The following is a 15764-nucleotide window of genomic DNA, read 5'->3' on the forward strand; positions in this document are numbered from 1 at the left end:
TTGAATTTTTGATTTTTTAAACAGTTTAAAAAGTTGACTTTCGACTATTTTACCTTTGTACGCTTTTGACTTGCCGATATTTTCAAAAATTAGTCGACTTCGAAGTTTTGAAAAGTCGGCATTCTATTTTTGGAATAATTAAAAAGTCGACTTTTTACGTCACGATTATCCACTCCAATTCTAATTATTGCAATTTTAATTATGTTTTTATATGAAGAAAAATTTTGTGATATTCTTTGTGAGATACATCATCATTGTTATACCTTGTTCTCATAGTGGTGTAGGGTCTAAAAATTATGATCAACATTCATTCTGTGACATCGAAGCGTATGAGCAACATGTACGTTTGCATTATTATACCACATACTCCTCCACAGCATTGCACACAAAAGGTAAAGAAAACGTAATACGACCACACACACACAAACCACCATAAACTTGTGGTAACTAAATACCATGAAACTATTAACAAGAAACGGAAATCACAAATCAAACTAAAAATATAATAGAGAAGAAGAGGACAGAAGCGCAAACAAGACTAAACTGTTCATCATAGCACTAGCAACATGTTGCTGCAGCAATAATCATTGGAAAGAAAACATTTGTAGCAATACAAATTTCACATACGCACAATTTATGATGTTTCACTTTACAAGCACACACATGCTTACATTGAGATTAAGTTTCTCAACAAACCTGTTGTGGATATTTGGTTTCAGATGTTTTATTGAGTATATTCAAGTGCGAGATGGCGAGTGTGTGTGTGTATGTGTCATTCGTTCAACACTCAACATTTGTAACAGTCAACACACAATCATTGCTGTTGCATTTTTTTTATATACGGCTATTTGTGTGTGTGCGTGTTAAGAACCAACAGCAACACCTTTCAATTTGACGATATAAAAGGCAAGACCACAAACAGGATGTTCTTCATTCAAGTCTGTTCATTTGAAACGTGCGAAAGTGAGTGAGTAGTAGTGCTATCAGTCTATCTTGTCCTCGTCAGTTAGTCAGTTTCAAATCCTTATATTTCCGTTATAGAAAAATACCACATATATTCGCACTCACCCGGAAAAACAGACATTCGAATACAAGACAAGTGGATCCATTTGCAATACTGTCAAAAGCTACAGGTGTAACGAAATAATTATTGTGGTGATTGCTTCATATTACTGTGCTCTCAAAGTGAGTGTTGTTATTTATTATTTTTTTTTTTTAATTTTGAATAAGAGGAAAAAACTGAAATATAAGGTACAAACAACAAGGACACAAATTATAGAGCAATTTTTGGTTTGGATGGTGTGTAATTATGGTGTCAAATATTTGAGTGGACTTTGAAGTTTAAAAAGAAACCAGAAAAAAATTCTCGACCAGAACAATTTGAGAGAAGTGAAAGAAATAAAAATGAATGGTCTTAAAATTACACACCGCTTCAAAAGATTTAAAGTGAAAGTACATTATAAAAAAAACTTTAGATGATAACGGGGTTTTCCAAAAAGCAAAATTTTGTGAACTGTGTCTAATTTTTTTTTAACGAAAGACAGAAATGTATATTTGTTTTGGTGTTCAAAGGTATAGAAATGTGAAATCTATTGTTTTGCTCACCCGTTTAAAATTACAAAGTTCCAATTTGCTATTTTAGATTTGAGCATATCCAAAATTGGTAAGATCTGCACTTAAAAGAAATATTGTTACGAGGTCAACGATTTTGTGACCTTAAAATACGAATGTGAATAGCATAGAAGTCGCATTTCTCTGGTTTTTTCTTTGTTCAAAAGCATAGAAGACGCATTTCCTGATTTTTTTCTTTGTTCAAAAGTCGATCGTTTTTTCTTTGTTCAAAAGTCGATAAACCGTAAGTGATTCCACTTGAAAATGGGTATCTTAACATGAAAGAAATTTTTGTTTTACTAAGGTCAACGTGGCTTTAATAAATCTGAAAATTTCTTTAAAATTAATGAAATAGTCTTTAAATTTTTTGAAGGGTTCAAAAATAGGAGATGTTTTTCAATACGTTAAATACGGGTTTTACTTGAAATATTGCATAATTTCTACTCGAAGGCGAGACATGAAGAAAAAAATCATAAAAAAACGAATAAATTAAAATTTTTTTCCTAGTATAAATTACGCAAAACTCAAATATAAAGGAGAATTGTGTCTTAAATGTATGTTTACTTCAATTCTCCGCTTTTTTGGCTCGGAATTAATACCAAAATCATTAGTTTAAAGACTAAATATTTGGAACCGGTAAGCGTTTTTTCAGTGTGAGAACATCTAATTACTGTGGAATTATATCTGGTCATATCACGCTATTGGCATAGATCTAATGTCGCAGATATCATTATATATACGCGTGTAAAAATTGGAGAAACTTATTAGATATCAAATTTAGATCTGAACCGATATACAGAGATATGATGTGATATAATTACACACTGAAAAACATTTTGTCGTGAGGTCAAAGATTTCATGTCTTTAAAATACGAATGCAAATTTTGCTTAGCATAGAAGACGCATTTCTCTAAAATAAAGTTATTTTCCTTGTCCAAAAGTCGATAAACTTTTCAATGAAGTCATATTGTCCTTATAATTAAGTGATTTGACTTAAAAATGGGTATCTTAACATGAAAGAAAAAATTTATAGGCTAAGGTCAAGTTGACTTTAATAATTCAGAAAAATTATTTAAATTTAATGAAATTGTCTTTAAATTTGTTGTCTTTTTGCATCTTGACTACAAAGCAAAAAATCGTTCAAATATAGGACATGTTTTTCAACACTTTATTTTAAAGGCATTTTTTACTTAAAACATAGCGTAATTTCTACTGGAAGTCGAGTCTTAATTTGGAAAATAAAGTTGTCGTTAACTCGTTTTTAAAGGACTTTGATAGCGTATGAAGAAAAAAAGCTGAAAAAGTGAAAAATTAAAATTTGCTTCCTAGAAGCAAGTACACAAAACCCAAATTTAAAAGTGAATTGTGTCTTAAAAGTATCCTTACTTGTATTCTCCGCTTCTTTGGCTCGGAATCAATACCAAAATGTTTAAAGTAAAGACAATCTTTGGAACCGGGCATGGTTTTTTTCAGTGCATATACACAGAAAAGAATTTCACGAAAATTTTTCCAATTAAGATTTTAGTTGAGTTTTAAAAAATATTCAATTAAAAATTTAATTGATTCAACAAATTTTTTAATTGAAACAAAAATCAATCACAACAATTAATAGTATCAATTAATTTTTTAATTGGATCAATTAATTTTTTAAGTGACCTTCAATTAATTTTTTAATTGATACTATCATTTCTGTGATTGAAGACATTTCAATTAAAAAATTAATTGGATCAATTAATTTCGTGATTGAATCAGAAAAAAAAAATTTTGTGTGTAATCAAAATTATCTATGTGCCACACTCGAAAAATATTTTCGTACAAAGTGCGATTACGAGATTTGATACATAGATTTGAAACATATTCAGGAATATGACCTATCACATGATTGCTGCTAGAGTCATAAATAATCTACCAACATTTGGAGAAAATGTTACCAAAAAAACTACCAAACAAAAAAGTATTATTTGCAAAATGTTTGTTTCCATAGAAAATTTGGTCAAAATTGTATTCCTATCGAAAATCTTATGTCTAAAACCATGAGTTGATAAACTACAAAAGTAGTTTAACCAACAGAGGAAACGTACACTCAAAACAAAAGTGAACCCTATATTTCACTAAAGCTGATTTAATTTAATTTAAGTTCATGGGAATTTTACGTTTTACGAAAGTTTCCATGACGTTAATAATTTTTTGCGTACGTTAGTTAAAATAACTAAAATAAAGGAAAAAGTTTTACACAAATGAAGCATAAACATTAACTAAATTCGGGTCTTCACAAAATAGTTCAGAATTTCTTAAAATTTGTACATTTTACCAGTAATGAGCCCATCATGAACTTCGTATGGTACTAAAGACATTTTTGCAATTTTTAACTCCAATTTTTTTCCTTCAAACTTCGAAATGTTCTTTAACAAGTGACAAAAATTAATTATGTCTAATAAATTTTCTTGAATTTATCGAAAATTATTTACTTAGTTTTGTGAAATCGGCGTGACATCTGCGTTTCTAATACAGTTTAGTTAAAATTTTCTAAAATTAATATATTTTTTCTAAAACTAACTAAAATTTTCTTTCCTGGTGGGTTCACTGTTTTTTCAGTGTAGGAAAAATGTTTGTCAAAATTTTATTTCTATAGAAATTATTGTCAAAATTTTATTTCTATAGAAATTATTGTCAAAATTTTATTTCTATAGAAATTGTTGTCAAAATTTTATTTTTATAGAAAATATTGTAAACATTTTTGTTTACATAGAAAATAGCGTAACCCGGCCCGCTTCGCTGCGCCTTCCGAAGCGTATTTGGAGGAACATTTTGCGTTAACTTAGTCAACTATATCCTTCGTGCTGAAAACAAATTCGAAAAGATTTGAATTCTTTTAAACAAATCGGACTACTTGATTTTTCGTTTATAGGTACAATACGGCGGGAGAGGGTGTACCCTTTCCTCCAAATTTTTTTAATAATGTTCTGTATTCAAGTAGTTGGACAATCTTCTATATTTCTTGTGAATTTTAAGTGTGGTTTGTCAAGGAAAGGTATCCTTTTCCTCAACAAATCTGAAAATTAAGCACTATATTATCCAATAAATCGGAAAAAGCAAACGTAGTAAAAAATTGTACCACATTAACATTTGCTAAAACGTTGGCTACCAATTTCATGTAAATTTAAGTTCTTTACTAAACAGAAGTCTGACAGAAGCCTGTGCAAAAATCATAAAATTATGTACCGAGTTCCCATTTATGGACAACCCTCTACTTTCAATTTAAGAAAAAAAAAAAAAAAAAAACCGACAAAAGGGCACCCCACCTTCGCACCACTCCGACCTGATATCACGTACCCTATATTAATTTCGCAACTACTCAATGGTCCCTATAAATTCTATCGAAGTAAATCGACAAAGTTTATTTCAATTTTCCCCTTCCCCAACCAGATATCGAAAAATCATATACCAATTTAAAAATCATGTATAAATTTAATCACCTCCTCCCACGTTCCCTGTAAATTTCAAGTAGATAGTCGATGTTTAAATTTTGCTCTATTTTTTTAAAGGGACGTCACTTTCCCCGATACAATATCGACAAACACCGTACACTGAAAAAACAATGAACCCACCAGGAAGAAAACTTTCGGTTAATTTTAGACAATTTTGAATATTTGTAGAAAATTTTAACTAAACAGTATTACAAACGTTGGCATCACGCCGATGTCATAAAAATAAGTAAATATTTTTCGACAAATTCAAGAAAATTTATTAGACTTAACTAAGTTTTTTCACTTGGTAAAGAAAATTTTGTAGTTTGAAGCAAAAACTTGGAGTTCAAAATTGCAAGAATGTCTTTAGTGACATACGAAGTTCATGATGGACGCATTTTTGGTAAAATTTGCAAATTTACAGAAATTCTGAACTATTTTGTGGAAGACACGAATTTAGTTAATCTTTATGCTTCATTTGAGTATATTTTTTTCCTCGGGTTTAGCTAATTTAACTAACGCTCACAAAAAATTATTAGAGTAAAGAAAACTTTCTCCAAACATAATAATTCTATGAACTAAAATAAAGTTAAACTGGCTTTAGTGAAATAGAGAGTTCACTTTTTTTGAGTGTAGTGAATAGCACACCTAACCTTCCCTGAAAATTCTTGAAACTTTCCTTCAAGGGTGGGGCAAGGAAGGTTGCCTCTTCGTTCATAAGCTTCCCCCACAGCCTTTGTAAATTTCAAGAAAACTTAATTTTTTTTTTGCAGTTTTAGAGGAGGACCTCCTCCCCGACCAAATATCGAAAAGTGATGTAGCGTATCTTTTGTAAACGTCCCAGAAAATGTCAAACAAATTATAAGCCTAAAGGGGCGGCCACTCTTTCGTCCAAATATCACAAAATCAGGTATCAACTATTAATATCGTAACCTCTCCCCAGTCCTCAAGTAACTCGGTAAAGTTTAATTGTTTCTCTGTACGTACTTAAGAGAAGCGGATGTCTCCCTATGCCCTTTTATTTTTATTAAAAAGTCAGGAACCTGATATAAAATTCATAACCCGTTTTTTCCGTAAAATTTCAGTCGGGGGAGTTTAGTTTTGTTTGTACTTTCAAAACAAACAAAAAAAATCGGCAAAGGGGAGGTCCCCCTCCCCGACCAAATACCGAAAAATAATGTAACGGATTTTTGTCTAGATGCCAACCCCAACATTCAATGAAAAGTTCAAGCAAATCGCATAATTTTGTTCCAAATTTCAAAAAGAAGGGCAAGGGGGAGGTCCCCCTCCCCAACCACATATGAAATCATCAGGTACTCCATATTAATTCCATAACCTCACCACATGTTTTCTGTAAATCTCAGATAATTTAGAGAATTTTAGTTTTTTCACTGTACTTTAAAAAAGTCGAACAAAGGGGAGGCCCCCCTCTGCCGCCAAATGTCGAAATAAAAAGTAGCGGATCTTTGTCTAGATGCCAACCCCAATCTTCAATGAAAATTTCAAGCAAATCGGTCAACTTTGGTCTAATTTTCAAAAAGTCGGACAAAGGGGAGGTTCCTCTCCGCGACCATATGTCAAAAAATGAGGTACCCTATTTTCAGCACATGAGTGCCCCCCACGATCTCTGAAAGTTTCAAGTACATCGGTTCAGCCGTTTTCGCGGCCAAACAGTAAAAATCTAAAATTTTTGGTAAAATTCAACCAACTTGAGAAATTTTCATTTGGGTTTGTAAAGGAACTTAGACCAACAGCACTTACAGTGGCGAGGAATAGATGTGGGCGATCCCGGCTCTCTAAAGTGATCGGTCTTTTCAGATCCGTTCCTAAAAAGGAACTAGTTACATCGTTTAGTTCCAAAGCTCCTTTTGGATTGGAATAAGAAAAGTTTTTATAGAATCCCATATTTCGAAATTTTCTTTCAGCTCCTCAAGAAAATAAAAAAAAATACCTTTGAAGTCCCAAAAAACCGTTGCCATAACCTTACCAGCCGATTGAATTGTTTTTGCCTTCTTTGGGGCACTTCCTCCAACTTCAGTCCATTGTTTGGATTGTTCTTTAGTCTCTGGAGTATAGTGGTGGATCCATGTCTCATCAAAATCCATTTTATTTATCTTAAAACGATCCAAACAAGCTTGAGAAATTTTCATTCTTATGTTATGCGTTTTTGATTGACTGTTAACAAATGCGGCACCCATCTTGCAGAAAGCTTTTTCATCTGTAGTTCTTCATGCAAAATTAAATGGACTCGATCATTTGAGATGCCCATGATATTAGCAATTTCGCGCACTTTTATTCGTCGATCATTTAATACCATATCATGCACTTTGGCTACAATTTCTGTTGTTGCTGCTGTTTTTGGACGTCCACTACGTGGGTCATCTTCAATGCTTGTACGACCACGTTTAAATTCAGCAACCCAATTTTTTACTGCTGCATATGAAGGAGCACTTTCACCTAACACATTCACCATATCATTATGAATTTCTTGTCCCGATAAACCTTTTTTATGTAAATATTTAATGACAGCACGCATTTCTAATTTTTCCATTGTAAAAAAAGATTGCGGATGCGTCTTTTTTGAACACCTGAAGGAGTTGCCAGATCGAAACAAAATTTAACATGTGTTCATAATAGAGATGGAAGTTTCCAAAATACTTAACTTTTTTCTGTTTATATCGCGCTTTTTGCGCTAGGCTAAGAAGTTTCCGAACTGCCCTCGTATCACAAAAAGAGATCCAAAACTCGATAAATGAGGTCTGTATCGTAATTTTAATTTTATTTATCCTAGATTTAAAGCTACATAGGTCCCTAAAAATTTCTTTATTTTGGTATTGATTCTTTGGTTCAGCATCAATACCAGAATACTTACGGGAAGCTCAAAATCTTTGGATCCAAGCAAACTTTTTTTGAGTGTACAATCTAAACAGAGAAATTTTAATAAAAAGATATTTCATAATTTTTGTTTCAAAAAATTTTCCCATTCAATTTAAGACACCAATCATTGAAATTTGTTACCCTCCGTTTAAGAATAAAACATTTTTGCTTAAAAGAAATAATATTTAAAATAAGTGAAATATTAAATCTTTGGATTGAAGATAAAAAACTTCAAATATGTGCCAAGAGTTGTTTTCTTGAAATTAAGAAAACATTTTGTTCCTTCGGGGAAAAGAAAAAAATCCATAAATTCTAGATTTAAATCTACGTTTATGTTAAAGAAATACCATTTTTGACTCGGAATCAATACCAAAATCCTTTATGAAAAATCAAAATCTTTGGATCCAAGAAAACTTTTTTAGAGTGTAATATTTGCCAAAATTGGGAGCTATAAAGATATCTGGTCCGAAATCTGTGACAAAAAAACTTCTCAGGGTTGGTTGGAATTAGATAATTTTTTAATAATGTGAGGTATAAGACTAATATTTATATTAAGGATTTTGGTATTGATTCCGAGCCAAAATGCGGGTTCTTTAAAATAAGGAAATTTGCGACCTATCTTTAATTCTAGGATTCTTATTAAATCTAGGATCTATAAAAATAAAATTAGGATACAGATCTCATTTATCAAATATCCATTCTATTTTTCCGGTATATTAATAAAGCTTTTCACGTACAAACAAATGCCAGTTTAAACATCCAAATTATGACAGATACTTCGAAGTTAAAAATATTTTCTAAATTCCAAAAAAACTTTAAACCAAAGATACTAAATCGTCAAAATAAGTCTTAGCCTATATTTGATACGTTTTATCTTAAATCTAAAGATTCAATATTTCAGTTAATTTAGGGACGATTTCTTTAAATCAAAAATATGTTTCTTTACTTAAGGGAAATTTGTTTAAAGACATGCAACTTTAACGAAGGGAGGCAAATTTTAAAAATGTGTGTCCTAAATTTAATGAAAAACAAGTAAGGAAAGTCTAAAGTCAGGCGGGCCGACTATATTATACCCTGCACCACTTTGTAGATCTAAATTTTCGATACCATATCACATCCGTCAAATGTGTTGGATGCTATATATAAAGGTTTGTCCCAAATACATACATTTAAATATCACTCCATTTGGACGGAATTTGATAGAATTCTACAAAATATATATGGCTCGACATATATGTATTAGAAGTTTAGTAAAATTAGAGTCATTTTACAACTTTTCGACTAAGCAGTGGCGATTTAACAAGGAAAATGTTGGCATTTTTGTTTGAGTTTTAGAGGAATCATTAATATTTCTTGTAAGTGTGCAAGAAAATGATTAAATAATAATCTAGAATCTGTAGATTTCCCCCCCCCCTTTATTTAAATGATTACGAGAGGTTAAATCTGGACATTTTACATTCAGTTTCAAGCAATTTTCAAGAAGTGAAATCGGTCTATATGTAGGCCTTACCAAATGGACCGGTAAAAACTAAATCCGATACACGTTTTTGTGAGTCCAAAATTCCAGTATATTTACAATTTCAGGCCAATCGGATAAAAACTATGGGTTCTATGTCTTTATGGGGGCAATGACCGATACTCATCATTTTCGGCGCACCTCTTTATGTTCCTAAAATACCTCTAGATTTCCAATTTCAGGCAAATTGGATAAAAACTATGAATTCTATAAGCTCAAGAAGTAAAATCAGGAGATCGGTCTATATGGGGGATATACCAAACCATGGACCGATACTCACCATTTTCGGCACATCTCTTTGTGGTCCTAAAATACCTCTAGATTTCCAATTTCAGGAAAATTGGATAAAAACTACGGTTTCTATCAGGGCTGTGGAGTCGAGCCAATTTTGCTCGACTCCGACTGCAGCATTTTTCATCAGCTCGACTCCGGGTAATATAACTAAATCTCATTTTAATACCACTAATTTGTAGTTCTATTGTGGGGGTACTGTAAGTGGATCGATATAAAGTATCGTATTTATTTATGTGTGCAAAAAAGGTCTTAATTTCACATTAGATGCCAATTGAACTCTATATTTCAAATTTATTTAGGGCAATGTTTAATAACCCAGCAAAAAAAGAGCTCCCAAAAAAGTAGTTTGGATCCCCAATCAGTGATCCGGAAGTAGTGCAAACTTGGATCATCTCCAATGAATTTTACATGGGCTTGTCATAGGACGGAAGTACTCCCTTTTTGGATCCTTTGCATTGCTGTAGAAGTTGTGCCCTGCAAGTTAATTTGAATGAAGAAATTTAAAATGCGAAAAAAAAAATTTTACCAATTTCACTCTTTTTTTCATCCATATGTTTTATTACACTATTATTTTTCTATTATCTAATTTTTACAATTTGAAAAACTTTTTCGCTGCGACCAGGGATTGAACCTGGGTTTGCTGGCACCATAACAGAACGCCTTAGCACACTCAGCCACAAACGCCATTGAACGTTAAGCGTCAAAAGGTCAATTCAAATGTTTGTGATATGATTGTAATACGACACCAAGGAATAACATTGTAATTGCTTCTCGAGATGTTCTTTATTAGTATGAACGAAAAAATAAGAAACGCAGGTTCAAATCTTACCAGCGGCAATTTTTTTTATCAAATATTTTTCTAAAAAATATTTTTTATGTTATGCATCGCTTTTATTTTTTATTTTCGGCATATATTTTCGTATAAATATATTTTTTCCATTAAAAATCAACAAAAAATTACAAATTCTCGTAATTTGCAAAACCTTCTCAAAAGAACTTCCATGGAAGCGAAAAAGTCAAATGGCACAGGTTCAAATCCCAGCGGCGATGAAATTTATTTTTTTTTTTAATTATTATTTTTTTACTTTTTTATTAATTTTCTGTTTTTTTTTTATTAGTTTTCTATTTTTTTGTAAACTTTAATTGTCCAAAATTTGCACTTAAAATAGCTTGATTGCGTTTTTTCTAACACTTGTCCACAAGGACTGCATTGGAAGTAGAAAAAAATCATTGGGGGATCCCAAGATGCGCTTTAGAAAAAATGTTTGTGCACTTGTCCAAAAGGACTGCATCAGAAGTGGAAAAAAATTATTGGGGCATCCCACGATGCGCTTTAGAAGAAATGTTTGTGGACTTGTCCAAAAGGACTGCATCGGAAGTTGAAAAAACTCGATGGGGGATGGGCTTTAAAAGAAATGTTTGTGGAACAACTTCCAATTTTTTTTGCTGGGAAATAAAATAATGATATAAATACCCATCATAATATGAGAAGATACCAACAGTATATGTATTTGTGGACCAAAATTACTGATACTATCTCAAATCCTTTAAATTTGTTGCGAGCTATATAAAGGTTTATATTCCCATATGCATGAATTTGAATCTGAATCGATTTAGACAAAATTGTATATACTTCTACAAAATCTATGTACTTAAAATTTAAATCTAACGTTATGGGACGTAACACAATTTTAACAAAAAATAAAAATGCAAGGAAAGTCTAAAGTCGGGCGGGCCGATTATAATATACTCTGCACAACTTTGTATTTAGATCAACATTTTGATAAAATCTCAAATCAGACTTCTACAAAATCTCGGGCAATATTTAGGAAATATTTATAATTGTTTAGATAATTTCGCAAAAATGCATTTATGATTCATTCATTGAAAATTTTGAAAATTTGAGTCATTTCTACAAGTTTTCGACTTATCAGTGAGTATCAGTGAGCATACAATTTTGGAAAAATTTTGTTCTAGTAAATACATCAAGTAGTTTCTACAGAAACAAAATTTTGACTAAATTTTCTATAGAAATAAAATTTTGACCAAATATATAGAAATAAAATTTGAATAAAATTTTTATAGAAATAAAATTTGGCAAAATTTTTTATAGAAATAAAAGTTTAAAAAAAATATCAATAGAAATACAATTACAAAAAAAATGTGTAGCAAACAAAATTTTGCAAAATTTTCTATAGAAATAAAATTTTGCAAAATATTCTATAGAAACAAAATTTTGACTAAATTTTCTATAGAAATAAAATTTTGACTAAATTTTATATAGAAAAATATTTCTATAATAAATTTTGAGAAAATTTGCTATAGAAATAAAATTTGACAATTTTTTCTTATAGAAATAAAATTTTGAAAAAATTATCAATAAAAATACAATTTTAGAAGAATTTTTGTGTAGTAAATAAAATTCTGCAAAATATTCTACAGAAAAATTCTGACAAAATTTTCTATAGATATAAAATTTTGACAAAATTTTCTATAGAAATAAAATTTTGACCAAATTTTCTAATAAAAAAATCTATTACTATAAAATTTTGGCAAAATTTTCTATAGAAATAAAATTTTGACTTAAATTTTATAGAAATAAAATTATCAATAGAAATAAAATTTTGTGTAACAAACAATCTATTACTATAAAATTTTGGCAAAATTTTCTATAGAAATAAAATTTTGACTTAAATTTTATAGAAATAAAATTTTGACTTAAATTTTATAGAAATAAAATTATCAATAGAAATAAAATTTTGTGTAACAAACAAAATTTTGCAAAATTTTCTATAGAAATAAAATTTTGCAAACTATTCTATAGAAATAAAATTTTGACAAAATTTTCTATAGAAAAAAATATTTCTATAGTAATTTTGAGTAAATTTTTTATAGAAATAAAATTTTGACAAAATTTGCTATATATTTCACATATGTACACTGTTAAAAAAATATGTTTTTCATATGTTCCGATATAAAGAAAATGTGTTTCGGGCACAATTTTAAAACACAATATATTTAAGTGCAAACATGTAATGTTCCTAAACTAACACTAAATGTTTGGGACACATATTTTAATATGTTAAAATATATTATGTTTGCGGCATGAATGTTTCATAAAAATAATGTGTGTATGTAAACATATATAAATGTACAAATTTAGAGTAAACATATATCTGTGAAACGGTTGTATGTTGTTTCGGAAAACTGCTTTATGATAAGGCCATAAATTTGATATGCTTAAGTCTAAATATTATTTAATTTGAATATTAGAATGAGTATTCGGAGTAAAGAGAATAGACATTCGGAACCAAGAGCATAGAGATTTGAGCATGTGTTTTCGCCTTGAGAGGAGAATTTTATGTATGTGTGGACAAGGGTTTTGTTTATCATTTTGGCATTATGGACACATATTTTTTAACGGCCTTAAAGATAAAAATGTAATTAAGTACAAAACACGATAAGTTTTAAAGGCATTTAAAATGGTATTAAATGCTAGTAAAAAACGGTTCATGCCTAAATAAATTTATGTGTACATTATAAAATTATTTATGTATGTTTATACACTTCTTTTGTAAGAGTTTTTGATTTTCTTCCAAAATTTCAAACTTTTATACCAAGAACAGTTTTTTGTTATAAAATTGTTATTTTTGCAAAAAAATAATAATGTTTTATTCAAAAGCCATTTCGTTTATATCAAGCACTGTTTCTGACTGTACATCTTTAATAACCCACATTTTGAAGTTTCATTATAAAAATTTAATATAGTATAAATGTCTAAATTACAAAAAAAAATGGGTTCGGTCGGAGCAGGAATTGAACCCACGACCCTTTGAATGCAAGGCAGACATGCTGACCACTGCTCCACGTGGCAAACAAATGCATGTTTCTTTTAAATAATGTTATGTTTGCATGGGCTCGTGGGCGCTGCAAACTATGCTATATAAATGTAACTTATAACGATAATTATCTACTGGTGACTATAACTGCAACGTAGCCCAGTGGATAGTGTGTTGGCTTACAAACTGTATGGTCCTCGGTTCGATTCTCCGTCCAGGCGAAAGATAAAATTAAAAAAATTATAAAATTGAATAATTTCTTCAACATTATTTGTATTACAGAAAAAGGTACCAAGAACTAAAAATTTCGTGGAAGTGAAAATTATGTTAGGGAATGAGCACAATCTTCTTTGGGGAAATTCTTCCAAGCATATAATATTTTTGGGCTCAAAATGCTTCCAAACATATAATATGTTCACATAAAACAAACATATTAATGTTTCGGCAGTATCCAATAATATATGCGCTTCCTGCAAAATATGTTTGGAACATATGTTAGAGAAGCGATTTTTTTTGAGGGTGTATATGGCCTTAAAATAAAATTAAAAAAAAAATAATTTCGATTGTTCGATATATTTTAAATAAATTGATATGGCCATTAAAATGGATCGATCCAGCCCATCTGCTAGTCTAACATTCTAGGAAACATAAAAAGATAGTCGTAATTGGAAGTTGATTTCATTTATAATCATGCTGTACATTGATCGAATGAATAACGCAATGAAAACTAACTTGCGTAAAAACTTGCTTAGTTACAAAACTGTGAAGTGTTTTAAACAATTTGGTTTAGTCGGAGTCGGAGTCGAGCAAAATTTTTACGACTCCGACTCCAGCAAAATCTTCAGACTCCGACTCCGGCTCCACAGCCCTGGTTTCTATAAGCCCAAGACCTCAAATCGGGAGGTCGGTTTATATGGGGACTATATCAAAACCTAGACCGATATAGCCCATCTTCGAACTTGACCTGCCTGCAGACAAAAGAAGATTCTGTTCCAAATTTCAGGACGATTGCTTCATTATTGAAGACTGTAGCGTGATTACAACAGGCAGCCAGAAAGACATACAGCCAGACAGAATTTCTCCCTGATCAAGAATATATATACTTTATATAGTCGGAAATCGATATTTCGATGTGTTACAAACGGAATGACAAACTTATTATACCCCCGTCACCGTTCTATGGTGCACAGAAAAAAAATTGACGAAAATTTTTCCAATTAAAGTCTTAATTGAGTTTTAAAAAATATTCAATTAAAAATTTAATTGATTCAATTGATTCAACAAATCAAAAATCAATCACAAAAATTTATAGTGTCAATCAATGTTTTAATTGGATCAATTAATTTTTTCATTGGATCAATTAATTTTTTAAATTGACTTTCTATTAATTTTTTATTTGATACTATAATTTTTGTGATTGAAGACATTTCAATTAAAAAAATAATTGGATCAATCAATTTCGCGATTGAATCAGAAAAAATTTTTTGTGTGTAGTGAGTATAAAAAAATCAAATGAGATTTCGCGTTCTCAATAAAAATCCTTACCCTCAACAATAGAATTCAATATGCAACGACTTTTCAATATATTAGTAACAACTTGTGAAATTGTAATTATTTACTATATTTCAAACTGATTACAGAATGTGTTGACAGCAAGTAATTTGTAAGCCTAAGTGTTGCATTTGATATGCGCAACTTTACCAATAAATACAAGGATGAGAGCTTTCCATATGCAACACCATATTCATTTGATGATGATTAACCCCATCGCCCATCAACATGAATTCAACTGGTCTTGTATTTTGTTTGCTTTCAAGAAATTCTCCAATATGTTTAAATTGTCTTTCAATCTGAGAAGTTGTTGCTAACGTGTTGAATTTTACTGTTGAGGATAATTTCTGCGTTTTGTTGAGAACGCGATTTTCTCAACAATTTCTCAAATTGAAGCAATTCTTTGAAAAACGAGAGCGTTTTGAATATAAGAATTTCTCAAATGTATGTGTTTATTTGGTTAATTTAAAATCAAATCAAATCTACGGATGTTTTATGGGGTTTGTTAGATTTACATTTATTTTCGTGGTAGAAGTTAATGGGTAACAGTAATCCATGAAATTGAATAAGGTATATATCCATTTTTAAAGGTTTTTTTTTGTAGACGTT

At 30.4% G+C, this 15764-nt stretch overlaps 1 protein-coding gene across 1 annotated transcript in view; it reads left to right on the forward strand.

Annotated features, from left to right (window-relative positions):
- The first annotated feature begins 296 nt into the window (after positions 1–296).
- Positions 297–15764, forward strand: part of RYa (RYamide) — a 108144-nt gene continuing 92676 nt past the window's right edge. The window contains exons 1-4 of the mRNA XM_075311686.1: positions 297–403; positions 510–765; positions 907–963; positions 1042–1185. Coding sequence (XP_075167801.1) covers positions 297–403; positions 510–765; positions 907–963; positions 1042–1185 — 564 coding nt within the window. The remainder of the gene's footprint in view (positions 404–509; positions 766–906; positions 964–1041; positions 1186–15764) is intronic.

Source organism: Haematobia irritans, chromosome 5 (genome assembly GCF_050003625.1).
Source record: "Haematobia irritans isolate KBUSLIRL chromosome 5, ASM5000362v1, whole genome shotgun sequence".
Taxonomy (NCBI): Eukaryota; Metazoa; Arthropoda; class Insecta; order Diptera; family Muscidae; genus Haematobia; species Haematobia irritans.